Source organism: Moschus berezovskii, chromosome 8, assembly GCF_049115385.1.
Source record: "Moschus berezovskii isolate FMDL1 chromosome 8, NW_MosBer_1.0, whole genome shotgun sequence".
NCBI classification, from domain to species: Eukaryota; Metazoa; Chordata; class Mammalia; order Artiodactyla; family Moschidae; genus Moschus; species Moschus berezovskii.
In genome coordinates, this window is record NC_142467.1 from 93,625,902 (window position 1) to 93,643,736 (window position 17,835).

The window sequence follows — 17,835 nt, forward strand, 5'->3', positions numbered from 1 at the left end:
AGTGAAAAGTGAAAGTGAAGTCGCTCAGTCGTGTCCAACCCTTAGCGACCCCACGGACTGCAGCCCACCAGGCTCCTCCATCCACGGGATTTTCTAGGCAACCGTACTGGAGTGGCTTGCCAGTTTTTGGCTGGTTATCCTCAACCCTCCACATGGCCCGCCCCTACACCTAAGCCCCGCCCCCCAGCAGGCAACGGCGCGTCCCTATTTTGAGTTGAACCTTGTCTCTGACGATATCCAATGGCAGACAACCGCTTAAGCCCTTCCTTCTGCGATAGCCAATGTGCGCTCTCTACCTTGAGCCGCTTTTCTTGTGGTACCCAATGGCCTTTAACTCCATATTCTGCCCCTCCTCAGAGGCGCGGGAGGCTATCAATGACTCGCCCCCTACAGAGATTGGGCCTTCTTTCCTGTGCTATCCAATGGCATGCTTCATACTTAAGGCCCCGCCTCCCATGGCGGTCTATGGCCCGCCCCTCTGCCCTGGCTGCCTGCCTCTTCACTCTTTGAGCTCCTCTGCTTCCCTCCACCCACCTTTCCTCTTTCACCTCCCATAACCTCCTTCCCCACCCATTAGGCCTCTTGGTCTCGCCCCCTTGGATCTATCCGTTATCCAATCCCGTTAACTTGCTCTGCTCCAACCTCTCTTCTCATTGGTCTCCTTATGCCTCTATCCCCGACGAGCGACGTCGTCGCCCGCCCTTGATGACTGGAAGGCGGGACTTCCTGCGGGGAGCAGGCCAATAAACACGCTCCGACCCGCTACCCTGGCCACCGCCCCCGCCCCCTCGACGCCCTGTTCCCGCCCCCGGCTTTGCCTCCCGCTGCCGCCGCCTCCGCCGCAGCCGCTACCGCTGCCGCTGCCGCTGCTGCCGCTTTCCGCGGCCTGGGCCTCCCGCCGCCACCATGCCGCACGCCTTCAAGCCCGGGGACTTGGTGTTCGCCAAGATGAAGGGCTACCCGCACTGGCCGGCCCGGGTGAGGCCGCGAGGGATATGGGCCAGGCGACGAAGAGTGGGGGGGGGTGGGGCAGTAGGGGCCACGGCCTGAAAGACTTGCACACTGGAGGTCTAGGGGGCTCTGGGCCTGAGGAACCCGCGCGCCCGGAGTTTGGGGAGACCTGGGCCTGGGAGACCCGCTTGCTTCGAGGTGTGGGGGTCCCCATCCTGTAGGACCCTCGCGCAGTGGTTGTGGGTGAACCTGAGCTCGGAGGTGTGAGCGTCCTGGACTTGAAGAATTCGCCCGCTTGGGCTGTGGGGGAACTTGGGCCTGAGGAACCCTAGCTCCGGGGATGTGGGGTCCCCTGAGCCTGGGGTACTCGCTCTTGGGGTCCCAGAGCCTAGGGACATGTTTGTTGAGGGACCTGGGTCTTGACGGACCAAGGTTCAAGTTTGAAGGCGGTGAAGGGAGCTGAGGAATTTGAAATTTGAGGAGAGGGCCCAAACTAAGGGAAGGAGGTGCCCCAGAGAGAAGGACATCTTTGAGGGGACAACAAGAAGCCAAGTTCTGAGGGGGGTCCTGGAGAAACGTGTGAAGGGGTCTAGGGATAAGGGTTCCAGTAAGGGAGAAGAGTTGAAGGCCAAGGTTGAGACATGCTCAGGAGGGCTGGTGCTTGGAAATGTCGCTAAAGCTGTGGGGGACTTGATTTGAAAATATGAGGCGTCAGAGACCAGAGATTGGAGTAAGACTTGTTTGGGGGACCCTCGGCACTTGTGCCCTGGGAGGACACCCCTGCCAGACCCTGGTGGAGGAGTCTGGTTGGGGCATGGAGTGGGGGCTAGGGGGTGGAGAGGAGGGCTTGGGATGGAGAGAGGCCTGAATCAGAGACCAGCCACTGGTACTCAGGCTGGAAAGAGAGTGCTAGAGGAGGGGGTTAGGCCGAGAGGACTCTGGGGATCCCCTTTGGAGGAAGCTGGGATCCAGAGATGATTCAAAGGGTCCAGGTCTGACGGAGTCTTGGATTTCCAGAGTGAAGTTTCAGGCACTGTTTGTGGGACAGGCTGGTGTGGAGGAGGGGCCCAGAGGTGGTTGTCATCCCCGAGTCAGTCACCCCAGGACCGAGTTTGGTGGAATATGCACCGTAGGACTGAAGGGGTTTGGAGGGGGAGGTAGGTGAAGGATGAAGCTGAAGGTTCGTCAGGAACAGAAGGAGCTCAGGAGTGGCCTGGGAGGTACTCTGGGATGCCTGGAGATTTCAGCCTTGCTTCCTGCCAAACCCTGCCTGCCTCTGGGTAGAAGTAAGCAGGAGGGCATTGCCCAGGGCTGGGTCTTTGGATGGAGAGAGGCCACCATAAGATGCCAAGAATGGGCTCAAGGACCACTAACCAGGCAGCTCTGAGAGTGGTCCACAGCTGGTGGTGCTGCTGCCGGGATGTCTGGGCGTCAGGCTCTGAGGCAGGTCCTGGGTGAGGTCAGAGCAGAAGCAGGCCTGGAAGGCCTGGCCAGCTGGTCTTCAGGGTGATGCAGTTTGGTGATGCTTGCGGTGGACATCTGGGCCCCCAAGGACTTTGAGGACTAGCCCAGAGAACTGAGGAAGGATGTTTGGGGTAGAGGACAGGGAAGGTTCCATTTGCCCCCAGGCTGTGAAGAGGACAGGATGGAATTAATGGGGACCAGAGAACCCATTCTAACCTGATTTGCTCTGGCTTACTTTCTTGGGGGCACCAGAGTGAGGAAACTTTACCGACACTTCCCTTCCTCCCAGAGTACCAGCTTCTCCCTCTCCTCCGCCCCATCCCCCCAACTCAGCTGGCTCTGGAAGCCCAGAGAGCTTCCAAGCACCTGATTGGAAGGGAAGGGGCTGCTAGCCTCCTGTGGAGAGATGACTGACAACTGTTGGAGCCCATGGGCCTGCAGGGAGAGGGTGGGACTTCCTGGATGCTCGGGGCCTGTCTACTGCAGCCCACCACCCCCCTCCACTGCCTCCTTGGAGCTGCCAGCTGCAGCCTCTGGGAGCTGGATCACCGATGGCCTCTTTGCGGGAGGGGTCCCGTGGGAGGGTCCTGAGAGTTCACAGAAGCTGGTCTTGGCCCCACCCCCTGGCTGCTTAGAGCTTTTGGCTTTGCCCAGGTGAAACACCTACCTTGGGGAAAGAGAGAGCGGGGGAGGGGGGGACGACGACACAGGTATGGGGGGGTGCTAAGCGCTGATCAGAAGAAGGCAGAGGCCTAATTACAAGGTGATGTGTCTTCCTCACTGAAAGGGCCCCTTTCCCCCAGCATGCTTCTCTCCAAGTAACAGGTTACGGGTTTCCTGGGTCACTGGGTGAAGCTACTCCCCACCCTCTAGCCGGCCCCTCATTGGCCTCTTCCTACAGATCGATGACATCGCCGACGGTGCCGTGAAGCCTCCGCCCAACAAGTACCCCATTTTCTTCTTCGGTACACACGAAACGTAAGTGTCCCTCGCTGGGGGCGGCTTCTTGCCACCTGGTGCCTCCAAGGTGGCCTGGCTCATAGGGCCCGGCCCCGCGTTTCCTTTCTCCAGAGCCTTTCTGGGACCCAAGGACCTGTTCCCCTACGACAAGTGTAAAGACAAGTACGGCAAGCCCAACAAGAGGAAAGGATTCAATGAGGGCCTGTGGGAGATCCAGAACAACCCCCACGCCAGCTACAGCGCGCCTCTGGTGAGTCCCTGCCGGAGAGGACAGCGGGCACTCACGCACACGGGACCAGAGGAGGTCTTAGCTTGTCCCATGAAAAAGGAGCGACCTCTGGGCCAGGGCTCCTCCCACTGGGCATCGCTGACATTTAGGGGCCCAGTCGCTATCTGTAGGGGGCTGTCTTGGGTACCGTGGGGGAGGGGGAAGCATCCACAGCCCCTCACCCCGATGCCGGTAGCTTCTCTTTTACCCAGTTGTGCCAACCAACATATCTGCATGCATTGCCAACTGTCCCCTGAGTGAGGTGGAGGGGTGCGGGGTCCTGCCTTGCTTCCCCCCAGACCCACAGCTCTAGAATTAACCTGAATGTATTGCAGTGTTGTGAAAGCTCCTAAGAAACCTTTTGTTTTCTAAGGAAAGAAATATTTTTCTTTCAATAACACCCTTTCCTTCCCCACTTACTGCCAGGTTTTCAGACACGGGAAAAGGGTGTAATGAGAACTCTTGCTGAGGTGGGAAAGAAACCCTCAGAGTCACAGAGACAACATCTGAGTGCCAAATTACCATCTGAACATTCAGGGGAAGATGGGAATTTAGAGAAGCTAAAGTTAAATTTGTTAAAAAAAAAAAAGTCATGGGATGCTGATGGTGAAGTAGGGGATGGGTGCCTCGCTTGGGGTGTTTGGAGGTGAGATGCAGAGGGGGTGGCGGGGTGGCCTGGCCTCAGGAGGTGTGGGCTCCAGGTTGGCCGAGAGACTAAGCAAATTGACTGCAAGGCTCAGAGCTCAGCTGTTAGGGAAGAAATGGACATCTGGTGTGGTCTGTGGGCAGGGAAACAGGAGTCAGAGGATCTGTCTGGTTTGTATGAGTGAAGGACTGTGTAGCTCTGCAGCATCTGGTCCTGCTTGAGAACACAGGGTCTCGAGATGGTCTTCATGTGCCTCTCCTGTGGCTCTGTCCACCCACCGACTTGGCCCACCCTTCTGTATAGACAGACCCCTGGGGCGTGAGGGCCACGGACTAGGCTGGGGATCAGGAATCCCAGGTGAAACCGACACGCCTCCTGTCTTCTGGGAGCTCACTGTCCAGAACTTAGGAGTCCATTCAGTGGATCTCTCCTCTGCTGAAGTTTGGCAGGCCCACCCTTCCTGCATGTGCGTGCTGTCTTACTTGCACCTCCTGCGAAGAGTCTGGGAGATGGATGTTCCCCTTGTGTTGGTGCCAGCCTTTCTCTGGGCTTTGCACGTTCCCAGCTTGGGTAAAGGGATCGGACATCCTTTAAGGTAGTTGACGAGATCCTTTCCTGGCCCCAGCCCAAGTTCTAGTTAGTCTTGTCTTAAGCTTCTCGCCTCCTGGTGAATCATCGCACCATTTAGTATTTATTACACACCCTCAGCCTGTGAAGTACAGAATAGATAGATGCCTGCCCTCGAGGAAATGAAACTCGAAAACAGCGTCGCCCTGATATTCAGTCATCCCTGCACAGACTCCCCAAGTTGAGAAGTTGCGGTAACGTATTACTGCTCTCTGGTTCTCGGACCTGTCAGTGCTTCCAAAGCAAACATTCTTTCAAAATGCAGATCCCAGGGCCCCACCCCGAGAGGTCTAGGTGTGGTGGTTTAGGGCTGAGGCCTGGGCACCTCGAGGCGTTTCATCGTCTTCTGGAAGTGCTGCTCTTTGAGGGTGCCCCAGCAGTCTGTCTTTTCATCATATACGTTTTTAGTGTATTTTTACATTTCAGGTGGGAGTACAGACTCCTGTACAAGACTGAAAAGTACAAAAGGGCGGCTGCTCTGTCTCCCTTTCTTCTTAAGGTAGCCCCAGCCTCCAGTTCTTGTGTTTCCTTCCAAAATTCTGTGTTCACATAGCACCCTGCATAGCTGCCCTTTTAGAAACCCTAATGCTCCACTTGGCTTTATTCCCCACAACTGGTCCCCTTTGTCATGCAGAGAACAGCTTCATTCTTTTTGACAGCCTTCACTTGGTGTGCTCCCACCAGGAGCGTGCGGCCGGCCGGACCTGTTCCCACGTCCCCCCGCCAAGCCAGGAACTAGGAAACGGTGTCTCAGAGTAGTTCTTGCTGTGTCCCAGCTGAGATGGGCTGTGAGGGTGGGAGGTTGGCAGCCTCTTCCCCACTTTACAGCTGAGCACACTGAAGCTCAGAGCATTCACTGGATTGCCCAGAGGGACCTAGCTAGAATGCGAGGCCTGAGACCTAGACCAAGGGCTTTTACACTTTGGTGGCCGGTCACTCTGTGGGGCGTCCTGGGCACTGTGGGCTATGGAGCAGCATCTCTGGTCCCACCCACTTGATACCAGGACCAGCCCCACCCCCACCACCACCATCTTGATAATCCGAATGTCTCTAGACATTGCTAGACGCCCCCTGGGGGACAGAATCACCCCTGGCTGAGAACTACTAACCTAGGACCCCAGTTGATGCCTCTTTGTGACCTGGCAGAAGAGGTGGTGAAGGGACCCGTCCCACTAGCCGGTTCGTGCCGTGCTGGGACTCAAACCCAGGCCTCACGTCTCCTAGGCTGAAATGCTTTTCTGGCCAGTGCAAGGCGGGTGGGGTCCTGGCAAGACAGGCAGGCCCGGAGACTGACCAGCCGCTGCCCAGCCCTGACCTGGGCCCTCCATTCTCCTCTGGCCACCCAGCTGCACACCCTCACTGCTTCTGGCTCCCAATTCCTAGCTTCTATGGTGTTTCCCATCACCCCGGAGCCCCCGCCACACATACACACCCTCATACTCTTTCACTCCTCCTTGCTTTTTTCTCGACTAGTGTGACTCCTGACTGTATTCACACCAAGGAAATGTGGCTTTTTGAGTTTTTTCCCCCCAGTGTTCTTTTTTTTTTTTATATTTATTTGGCTGCATTGGGTCTTAGTTGCCACACGTGGGATCTTCAATCTGCATTTCGGCATGTGGGATCTTTAGTTCTTGCATGTGGGGTCTAGTTCCCTGACCAAGGATTGAGCCTAGCCCCCTGCATTGGGAGCTCAGAGTCTTAGCCACTGGAGCACCAGGGAAGTGCCCTCTCCTGCCACTTTCTTCTCTTTCCTGCACCCCAGCCACACCCACGTCTTTGATTCCTAAGGAGAGCTTCATTCATGCCTGTGCTATACAGTAGGACCTTATTGTTGTTGGTATGCTGTTCTGTTTGTTATTTGAGGCATGTGGGATCTTAGATCCCTGAGCAGGGATTGAACCCATTACCCCTGCAGGGGAAGCATGGAGTCCTAACCACTGGATCGCCAGGGTAGTCCCGTCGGACCTTGTTATTAATCCATTCTCTATATAGTAGTTTGCATCTGCTAATCCCAACCTCCCAATCCTGTCTCCCCGCTCCAGCCCTGGACAAACACAAGCCTGTTCTCTATGTCTGTGAATCTGTTTCTGTTTCATAGGTGTCATATTTTATTATTTTAAAGAATAAATATTGGAGTGTATTTGACTCACAATGTTGTGTTAGTTTCAGGCGTACAGAAAAGTGAATCGGTTATACATATACATGTATCTACTCTTTTAGATTCTTTTCCCATGTAAGTCATTATAGAGTGTTGTGTAGAGTTCCCTATGCTATACAGTAGGTCTTCATTAGTTGCCTCTTTTATATATAGTAGTGTGTATGTGTCCCCTGTTGAAGGCAATGGCAAACCACTCCAGTACTCTTGCCTAGAAAAATCCCATGGACAGAGGAGCCTGGTGGGCTGCAGTCCGTGGGGTCGCTACTAGTCGGACGGGACTGAGCGACTTCACTTTCACTTTTCACTTTCACACATTGGAGAAGGAAATGGCAACCCGCTCCAGTGTTCTTGCCTGGAGAATCCCAGGGATGGCGGAGCCTGGTGGGCTGCCGTCTGTGGGGTCACACAGAGTCGGACACGACTGAAGTGACTTAGCAGCAGCAGCAGCAGCAGCAGTGTGTGTGTGTCATTCACAATCTTCCAATTTATCCCTCCTCTTTCCCTTCCCCCATGGTTATCATAAGTTCATTTTTAACATCTATGATTATATTTCTCTTTTATAAATAAGTTCCTTTGCACCATTTTATAGATTTCACATATAAACAGTATCATAGAGTACTTGTTTTTTTCTTCCTGACTTGCTTCACTTAGTATGATCATCTCTAGGTTTATCCATGTTGCTGCAAATAGCATTATTTCATTCTTTTTTATGGCTAAGTAGTATTTCTTTATATGTATGCCACATCGCTACCATTCATCCATCAATGGACCGGTTGTTTTCCACATCTTGGCTATTATTGTAAATAGTGCTGCAGTGAACATTGGGGCACATGTATATTTTCGAATTATAATTTCCTCTTGATAAAAGCCCCAGAGTGGGATTGCTAGATCATATGGCAACTCTGTTTTTAGTTTTTTTGGTCATGCCACGCAGCATGTGGGATCTAAGTTCCCTGATCAGGGATCAAACCTGCGCCCCCTACATTGGAAGTGCAGAGTCTTAACCACTAGATCAGCAGGGAGGTCCCTGTTTTTAGTTTTTTTGAGGATCCTTCATACTGTTTCCCCTAGCAGGCTGCACCAGTTTATATTCCCACCAGCAGTGTTGAAAGGGTCTCTTGAAATGGCCGTGGCTGGTCTCCCACTAGATTGTAAGCTCCCCGGGGGCAGGGCCCACACCCTCTTCTCCTCTGGGTGGTACCGTCTGCCTGGCACAGTGCCTGGCACTGACCTCTGCTCACAGACGAGCCCAGCACTAGGCGAGCGTGGGGGCAGTGCCATCTCTGTGTTTGCTGTTTCTGTGGCTGTTACTGCCTGAGCTCATGTTTTGGGTGAAACAGTAGTAGAAGTGCCTTGAAGTTCACACTCAGAGGTCCTGTCCTAGGTCAGTTTCCTCCTCATCAGTACTTGGAATAATGATACTTTTTACAAAAGTCAGACCTCCATGGACCTCCTACCAGTCTGGGCATAGGCCTAAGTATGCCACTCTGTCTCACCCTACCCCAGCCCCGTGAGACCAGAGCACTCTTGTCCCTACAGCTCAGATGTGGGAACTGAGGCCCAGAGGCTTAAGTCACTGGCCCAGGGTTTGCCCTCAGATCCCCCAGTGTGCAGCTCTCACGGGTCCATCTCGCCTTCTGCCTCAGCCCTCGGAGCTCTCTGGGCCTCCTGTTTGGAGAGAAGCAGACCGGATCCTGACACTCGAGGCCCGGCCGGTGGGTGCGGTCCGTGCGACAAGCTCTGTGGTGACCTGCTGTCTCTGTCCCCCACCCCCCAGCCGGTGAGCTCCTCCGACAGCGAGGCTGCCGAAGCGGACCGGGCAGGTGGCAGTGAGGATGACGAGGACCGGAGGGTCATGGCTGTCACAGCTGTGACTGCCGCAGCCACCAGTGACAGGATGGAGAGCGACTCTGACTCCGACAAGAGCAGTGACAACAGCGGCCTCAAGCGGAAGGCTGTGGCCTTGAAGGTAGGGACAGGGCGGGCACATCTGCCCTGTGGGGGCTGGGGCCCTTCCTCTTCCTCAGAGGCCCCATATAGCCTCCTACTCTCCCTCCCCGGCCTTTGCTTCTTGTGGTTTTAGTACATTCACAAGGTTGTGCCAGCATCACCTCTGTCAGTTCCAGAACTTTCCATCACGCCCAAAAGAAACCCCATCCCCTTTGGCAGTCCCCACATGTCCCTACCCACAGCCCCTAGTAACCACGACCCCACTCTGTCTGTCTGTGGAGCTGCCTGTTCTGGACATTTCCATCAATGGAATCACACCCTATGTGCCCTGTGTCTGCTTCTCTCACTGAGCATCGTGTTCTAAGAGTCTGTCCACATGGTAATGAGTGTCAGGGCTTTTCTCCTTTGCATAGCTGAGAGATGCTCCCGGGTGTGGAGGGACCACATTTGTTTATCCATCATCTGTTTCTGGCCATTTGGGATGTTTCCATTGGGGGACCATCACAGATACCACAGCTGTGAACATTCATTCATGTACAAGTTTTTACATGGACGTGAGTTTTAAATTCTTTTTGGATGTATTCTCTTTCCTGTTTGCTCCTAACCCCTTCCTCTGCCTTGTGACTGCTTCTGAATATTCAGGTGCAGAGTGAAAGGATTAGGATCTAACAGCAAATTCTTTTGATGGAGGCATTCTTTTATTTATTTATTACACTTGCCACACAGCATGCAGGATCTTAGTTCTGCAACCAGGGATTGAACCCATGCCCCCTGCAGTGGAAGTGCAGAGTGTTAACCATTGGGCCGCCAGGGAAGGCCCTTTTTTATGATTTTTAAAAATAATATTTGGTTCCAGTTGTAATAATAAGCCATGATCATTGTAGATAAATTAAAAGGTATGAAAAACATAAAGCAGTGAGTGAAAAACACCCAAATTCTGAGGGGGTTTTTGTGTCAGAAGACTGGAAGCGTTCTGCTGTGTTTCTGTGCACTCTCGAGTGTGATCAAGCATGTGTGAGTGTGTGTGTGTGTGAAGCACAGACTGGCAATTAAGCGCACAGTATGTGTCTTGCTGGTTTTCCACCTAATAGACAAGCATTTCCTTGTCCTTAACTATTACTTGAAGGTTCAGTTTTCAGTGGTTGAGAAATAATCTCAGATATGGATGCATTCTGACCAACATATTGTTAAGAGTATTGGGCCTTTGGCTTCTCCGCTTGGCACTGTTTTTTTAAAAGTCTCAGTTGTTTCTGTTTACAGTTGTTGGAGGAGTTAACAGAAATATGTCAGATATCCTCCTCCCATCCTACCCCTTAGAGAGAAACCAGTATTTGTAGGTTAATATGTATTCAGGTTTTATTTTTTGCTTTCATCTTTGCATTAAATGAATGTCATTATTACAATACCTTTTCCCCCATACTAGGGAGACACTCAGACAACCTCTTTCCTTGTTACCCAGCACCCTAGCTCATTTTTGGTGTTCTTTTCCCCATGGTTGGCAGGGGCAGGGAGGGGGGATGGTCTGTGTCTTTTTGCCAGTCTCTATGTGTTTGAGTCCTTTTTCATGAGTGGAATCGGGTCGTATTTGTCCTCTGTGACTGGCTTCTCTCACTGAGCATCATGTCTAGGTTCAGTATATCTGGTTTTTATCAGATTTTCAAAGGGGTTCCTCCCCCTCCCAAAGCTTCCTAGGCTATGGGTGTTCCATCAAGCACAAGGACTTTCTCAGTTGCTGACCCATTTGGGCTGTTCCCCTTTCAGATGTCGGTCTCAAAACGAACTCGAAAGGCCTCCAGTGACCTGGATCAAGCCAGCATGTCTCCATCTGAGGAGGAGAACTCAGAAAGCTCCTCCGAGTCAGAGAAGACCAGTGACCAGGTGAGCAGCTGGCCAGAGCAAGAGTATAGGGGGGGATGCTTGGGCGCGGCCGCGTGTGGGCCTGCTGCCTGTGGGCCCCATGTCTGGCTTCCTCCTCTCCACCCAGGACTTCACCCCTGAGAAGAAAGCTGTTGTCCGGGCCCCACGGCGGGGCCCCCTTCCGGGACGGAAGAAAAAGGTATAGAGGTTTGGTTTTGTTTCCTTCCCACATGGTGGCCTGGGAAAGTTCCTTGCGCATCTCTCCATGGTCAGCAGCCACGGCCCTTTGTTAGGGGTGGTCTGTTTTTGGAGGAGGGGAGGCCATACCCCCACGGAGACCCCAGAGCCCACTGACACCTGCCTCACCTTCACTCCTGGCTTCACTCTGTGGTTTCCAAGCACAGTGTGCACAGAGCACTTCCCTGGAGGAGGCTCCCCTGTTCCCTGGCGAGGACTTAGAAGCCCGTATGGGAAACAAGATGCTAGGGTCGGAAGGGGCCAGGGTGCTATTAGGCGCCCCGTGAGAGAGAGAGGAGGGAGAGAGTGTGTGTGTGTGCATGCCTGAATATGGTATGGTGTGTGCATGAGTGTGTATAGCAGTTTGTATTCTCACATGTGCAAGGGCCTGTGTGTGTACAAGCATGTGTATACAAGCACGGTGTCTGGGTGTGCACATGTACCGGTGTGTGTGTGTGAGTGTGGACATAATATAGTGTGTGCATGAGTGTATGTTGGGGTGTGTGGTTTTACGTGTACAATAGAATTTGCATACATGTGTGTGAAAGCATGTGTCCTGTCTGCTCGTGTACAAGTGTGCTGTGTGTCTGTACAAGTGTGTGTGTCTATGTGTGAGCGTGGGCTGGGTGTGTACGTACCCTTGTGTGTCAGCATGTCTCAATCAGTGTGACTCCTGCACCCACAGAGGAGGGGGCGGTCCGGGGGTTGCCCGACACCCTGACCGGGTGAATCGCGCTGCCTGGGCTTCCTGGTTCCAGGCCAGAAGGAAAGGTCTCCAGCTGGGGGAGGGGTGGCCCGCCCCCCTCCCCCAACTACTTTCACCCTGCCCGGCCTCCCCCAGAAGGCGCCGTCTGCATCAGACTCGGACTCAAAAGCGGAATCGGACGTGGCCAAGGCTGATCCGGTGCCCCCGGTAAGGTCGCCTTCTTCGTCCTCCGCCGCCTCCTCCTCTTCCTCCTCGGACTCAGAAGTGTCAGTCAAGAAGCCTCCGCGGGGCCGGAAGCCAGGTAGGTTGGCTAGGGGTGCTGGGCGGGGCCTGGGCCTGGCCTGGTGGGGCTGGTTGGGGGAGGCCGTCCAAGAGATGCTCCCCTCCCCGAGATGCGGGCCAGCTTACCCCTCTTTTCTTTTGCAGCCGAGAAACCTCCGCCCAAGCCCCGCGGGCGGAAACCTAAGCCTGAGCGGCCGCCCACCAGCTCCAGCAGCGACAGGTGGGTGCAGGGGCTTGGGAGGGGCGCAGGCGGCGGGTGGGTACAGGGCCCTGGATGGAGGGCACTAGGTGGGTGCAGGGCCCTGGGCGGGGGGCGCATGCGGTGGGCGGGTGTGGCTAGAGGTCCCGTGATGGCGTGCTCACCGGCCCGCGCCCTCAGCGACAGCGACGAAGTGGACCGCATTAGCGAGTGGAAGCGCCGGGACGAGGAGCGTAGGCGCGAGCTGGAGGCGCGGCGGCGCCGGGAGCAGGAGGAGGAGCTGCGGCGGCTGAGAGAGCAGGAGAAGGAGGAGAAGGAGCGGCGGCGCGAGCGCGAGCGTGGGGAGGTGGTGCCTGGGGGCAGCGCGGGCAGCAGCGGCGAGGAGCTCAAGGATGACGATGAGCCGGTCAAGAAGCGCGGCCGCAAGGGCCGGGGTCGGGGCCCGCAGTCGTCCTCTGACTCGGAACCCGAGGCCGAGCTGGACAGGGAGGTATGTCTGTGTAGCACTGGCTGAGCGCCGGGACCAGAGACGGGGCAGCAAAGGCGGCCTGAAAATGCAGGAACCCCCTGCTGATGAGCTGACACCGGAGGGAGAGGGTACCGTCAGTTACTTGGGGGCGGGCAGAGTGACAACTGGGACGACAGGGCTTCCATCTCAAATAAGATGGACCTCATGGGCTGCAGGTGGGTAGCTGACATTAAGTAAGGAGGTAAGTGAAGTGAGAGATCTGGGAAGATACTTGGGGGAGGGGCTTTCACGCAGAGGCACAGCACATGCAAAGGCCTGGGGCAGGACTGTACCTGGTGTGTTGGACGGACAGTGAGGAAACCAGTGTGTCTGGAGCAGAGTGAGCGAGGGAGAGAGAGCAGGGAGGGCAGCCAGGGGATGGGGCAGCTCATGCAGGGCCTGGTAGCCCTCTGGAGGACTTGGTTGTTTTTGTGGGCGCCCTGGAAGACTGTGAGCAGAGATGGGGTGGGTGCTCATGGCTGCCTTCTGGCTGCTGAGCTGGGGGATGGCTTGTGGGTGAGTGAGGGAGCAATGAGGCCTCTTGTGACTGTCAGCTCCCTGCCTCATGGCTCTCACAGGCCAGCCTGAGCCTAGGAATCCAGGCTCCGGGGCCCATTGCCTGTTGGTGTGAGCCTAGGAGCCCACTCTGTAGGGATGGGGGAGGGGGACAATGCCCTGTTCTCTCCCCACCGCTCTTCTTTTTGTCACAAGGTGAGGGGGGCCAGGTGCCCTGGCACAGGAAGTGTCTTGCTCAGCCAGAGGAATGCAGTGAGCACCCCCACCGCTGGGTAGTCCTTTCAGGGCTGAGAAGCTTCTACATGGGGATGGGCTGGACATGAGGTCCATCTCACCTGGTCTAGTAGTTCCCATCCAGGTGGAGGTGGTGGCAGGGTGTGTTGAGCTGTATCTCTAAGGGGACAGCTTGGAGTCAGGGAGTCTCCTTTGCCCGCTGCTCCAGCCCCTTTCATTCCCTGGTTGTTGCAGGTGAAGAAATCAGCTAAGAAACTGCAGCCACAGAGCACAGAGCCTGCGAGGAGACCTAGCCAGAAGGAGAAGAGGGGGCGTTCTGAGGAAAAGCCGCGAGCCAGGTCTGGTCCCATGCCACTGCCCCCCCATGCCCCCTGGGGTCCCCATAACTCTCTCAGGACCCCATCAGGTTGTGCAGGACCCTTCCCCTGGGCACCAAACTGTATCTGGGATACCTGTGGTGGTCACACTGGGAGGCTCCTGGCATCAGATGGGTGGGGGCCAGAGAGATTGATCCTACCCCATGACGCTGAGATCAACCTGCAGAGGATGACCTGGCCCAGACCGCCAAGCAGGATGTGGAATTGGAGCTGTGTTAACATGTCTGCCGCCATTTCCTACTGTCAGATCAGAGTCTGTAGTAATTCATGCGCTGGGATTTCTGTAACTAGCCACTGACCCTTAGTCATCTGTTTTAAAAAAAAAAAAATTTGTTACCTGCTTCCTGGTTAGGAAGGACTGATCTCTTTGGTCCCCTCGGGCGCTGCCCTCAACTGGATCAGGTGGTTCCTGAGCCGCCGCCTCTTGGCCTCCAGGGCCTCCTGTTTGCTTCTGCAGCAGTCACATGTCCCCTCACAGGCCCCTGGTCCCTGGTGGGGACATGGATCAGGGGCCCACTAAGGGCATGACTGACTCTCCACAGGCCCGTGAAAGTAGAGCGGACCCGGAAGCGGTCAGAAGGGTTCCCGCCAGACCGGAAGGTTGAGAAGAAGAAAGGTGAGGGGCTGCATAGCACTGGCTGCAGCCTTGGGTCTTCGGGAGGGACAAGGGGCAGTCCTGGAAGAGCAAGTGGCTCCTGTCAGTGGGGACTCCACTCAGGCCTGGCGCTGCCTGCTCTCCTACCTGCAGAGCCCTCCGTGGAGGAGAAGCTACAGAAGCTGCATAGCGAGATCAAGTTTGCCCTGAAGGTTGACAATCCGGTGAGACCTTCCTTGGGGTACAGAGGTCACGACTAGGTCCCCCATTGTCTGCTGGAGCTTCCCGAGAGGTCTCAGAACCCTGAGGCAAAACCAGGCTACCTGGGGTGGGTGCCCCCCAGATGAGGGCCGGCCTGGCCTCTTGGGCATAGTTCTCTGCACCTCCACCAGGTGGTGTCACGTGAGTCCTGGTCCTTCCCGCTGTCCCGGGCTTCCTGTAACTTGGCCCTCCCCAAAAGGGGGAGCCCCAGGGTCTCCCTCCGCACCCTCTTGGGCCCCAAGAGCCCCCTCAACTAGATGCTGCTGCTGCTGACTGCTCTCTCCGCCTGTAGGATGTGAAGAGGTGTCTGAATGCCTTGGAGGAACTAGGGACCCTGCAGGTGACCTCACAGATCCTTCAGAAGAACACGGATGTCGTGGCCACGTTGAAAAAGGTATGGCAGGGCCAAGGGATTGAAGGGGCTGGGGGCTGGGCCTGCTCTGGGAGCTGGGCTGCCTGTGGTCAGCGAGGAGGAAGCCGTGCTCATGGGAGGCACTGCCAGGGGTGGTGGTGATGAGGGAGGGTCTTGGGACTGGGGTGAGGCGGCTGCACCTCCTGAGCCAGGCCTCTTGGTGAGCCAGATCCGCCGCTACAAGGCTAACAAGGAGGTGATGGAGAAGGCGGCGGAGGTCTACACCCGGCTTAAGTCTCGGGTCCTGGGACCAAAGATCGAGGCCATTCAGAAGGCGACCAAAACCGGGTCAGAGAAGGAGAGGGCCGAGGCAGAGAAGGCCGAAGAAGTGCTGGCCGGAGAGGAGGCCCCCACAGAGAGGGCGGAGGATGAGGCGAGCACTGGTGAGGAGCTCAAGGGAGGGACCAAGGTGGCCGGCAGGGCCCTGAGCATGGGCCGGTGCTCCCCCCAGACTGCCTGGGAACATGGTCCATTGGCACCGGCCGTGCAGGCTGGCTGTGTCCACAAGGTGGTCAGAGCTTGGACCACACACCCCTGTGCTGCTCACAGGCACTACCCTCAGAGTCAGGTAGTCTGAGGCCACGTGTGTGCTGCCAGGTGTGCGAGTGTTACTGGAGCACGCGGTCCTGGAGGTCTGGGGGGAGGAGGGAGGGCCATGGGTGAGCCAAGAGGAGCAAGGGCCGTGGCTGTTGGGCCAGGAGGGCGTGCCTTCTGGGGGCGGAGGGGTCACATGGTCCAGGTGAGATGCTTGGAGCAGCCTGGCATGTGGGCATCGGCAGGGAGTGAACAGAGCTGAGGCTGCCTAGGAACAGTAGAGGCCATGTTTTTCCTGTGACTCTTGGATCTGGCCGTGACAGGGTTTTTCCTGGTGTTGCTGGCCGTTAGTTGACCGGCCCCTCCCGTCTTCAGGCTGCGTGGCTGGGGCCGGCTAGAGAAAGACCCACACGCAGCCTGCCGTCCCGGTGTGTCTGGTGGCTCAGGGGTGGAACGGTGAAAGCAGAGGCACAGACGGGTTGAGGACCCTTGAGGTTTGCAAGTTGCTCACGCTCTTCAGACAGGGTTGCGGGGTCCCCGATGGTAGCTGCCTGCCGTGACCCATGAGCCTGTCTCCCTCAGACCTCTCAGCTCCCGTGAACGGCGAGGCCGCGTCCCAGAAGGGCGAGAGCACCGAGGACAAGGAGCCAGAGCAAGCACAGAACTCTGAGGAGGGGCTGGGGGTTGGCTCCTCTGAAGACCTGTCACACAATGAGTGAGTGTCACCCCAGCCGCAGGGCCCATTTCCGGAGAAGGCACCCCAGTGTCTGAGCCACGCTCAATGGGGTCTGGGCCACAGGGCCTTCTGCCCTGCGTGCTGAGCCTCCAGCCCCATGGAGGGAGCTCTGAACTCAGAGCTGCCCTGAGCCTGGGCTTGGGGTGGGGTGGGGCGGCTTCCTCCTGATGCCCACCATGGGGAACGACGGTGCCTGCCCGTGTGTGGCGGGGTGCTGGGGGGGCAAGTTGGGCTCTGTAGGAGGGAGCAGACAGACAGGTGGCCTGCTTACCCTGCCTCTGCCATCCTCCCGCAGCACCGTGAGGGAAGACCCCGACCTGGATGGGCCTGGGAAGGACTGGCTGGACCGAGAGCAGCTGCAGATGGACTCGGAGTCCCTGGACGAGGAGGAGAGCTGAGCTGGGCAGCCTGTGGCCAGGCCCCGCCATCCTGAGCAGCTGCCCAGTGGCCGGCCTGGCGCCCAGAGAGCAGAGGACTGTTGGGGAGACGCTGTGCTGTTCGTTTGTATTTGTCCCCCTGGGTTTTTTTTTTTTTTCTGCCTAATTTCTGTGGTTTCCAACCCACATGAAATGACTATAAAGGGTTTTTATAATGAAAAAAAAAGTCACTTTTATTGGCTTGGTTTTCTAAGTAGTGGTCAAGGGCCAGTTCGGGGACAGGGTCTTAAAGCACAAGGTCACTGTTACTTGCGGATGTGAACTCGGTTCTGACGGTGCCCATGGCCCTACAGGGCTGACGAGGGGCAGGGAGACGGGGTGAGCGAGGCCTTTCCTGAAAAACCAGGAGGGGAGTTGCAGGCTGTTGTCCTTGACATTCGGAGGGCGAAGGCCTGGGGGCGGGTCTCGCTGTGGACGTGGGGCGAGTGGCACCTCCGTTCTGAGCTTCTCCAGACCAGGGAAGGGGGTAGTGGGGGTGGGGTGTGTGTGTGTGTTGCCCAGCCAAGCACCTGCACTTGGCAGTTGTTTAAACAGTCGCCTCTGTTGTGTGTCCTGCTGGTGGCCCAGCCTCTCTGACCTGGTGGATTAGAGGCCAGGGCATGGTTCTGCTTTCTGGGCCAGGCACCCCCCACTGTGTTTTGATTGGACTTGAGACTGTTGCTGGACTCGAATTCTGTGAACCACCGTTTCCAGCGTCACCCCCTCTGATGACCATCTGGGCTGGGCAACAAGGCAAGAAAGGCTTGGGGAAGGTCTCAGACTGGTCCCGGTGTTCTGCCTTGGTCAGCTTCCCTGGCAGACATGGTGACCCTCTGGGGACAGCTGGCACATTCGTCTGGGGCTCAGAGCACTCACTCGATCATTTCTGAGAAGAGGGGGCATCTCGAGCCCTGTGTCAGGGAGGTGGCCAGCTGGGGGGG

The 17,835-nt window shown here is 56.3% G+C and overlaps 1 protein-coding gene across 2 annotated transcripts; it reads left to right on the forward strand.

Annotated features, from left to right (window-relative positions):
- The first annotated feature begins 794 nt into the window (after positions 1-794).
- On the forward strand, positions 795-17,276 carry HDGFL2 (HDGF like 2). 2 transcript variants are annotated; one of them, XM_055429854.2, is made up of 16 exons: positions 795-978; positions 3,317-3,393; positions 3,487-3,625; positions 8,852-9,043; positions 10,786-10,902; positions 11,009-11,080; positions 11,960-12,125; positions 12,251-12,326; positions 12,486-12,795; positions 13,798-13,901; positions 14,483-14,556; positions 14,689-14,759; positions 15,089-15,190; positions 15,378-15,591; positions 16,325-16,457; positions 16,774-17,276. In XM_055429854.2, exons 1-16 carry the CDS (start codon positions 907-909, stop codon positions 16,874-16,876), a joined length of 2,022 nt encoding a protein of 673 aa, XP_055285829.2. In that variant the 5' UTR covers positions 795-906; the 3' UTR covers positions 16,877-17,276. The 2 variants fall into 2 exon arrangements, with proteins under 2 accessions (XP_055285829.2, XP_088695026.1); XM_088838900.1 differs by having other exon boundaries at positions 11,963-12,125.
- Positions 17,277-17,835: the final 559 nt, after the last annotated feature.

What these genes read in the sequence shown, in the direction of transcription:
- HDGFL2 (XM_055429854.2), top strand. Translation starts at nt 907, where the DNA reads ATGCCGCACGCCTTCAAGCCCGGGGACTTGGTGTTCGCCAAGATGAAG. An exon ending in GAAGGTTGAGAAGAAGAAAG is followed by an intron (nt 14,557 to 14,688) that starts GTGAGGGGCTGC and finishes TCCTACCTGCAG; the next exon opens with AGCCCTCCGTGGAGGAGAAG. An exon ending in GAAGACCTGTCACACAATGA is followed by an intron (nt 16,458 to 16,773) that starts GTGAGTGTCACC and finishes ATCCTCCCGCAG; the next exon opens with CACCGTGAGGGAAGACCCCG.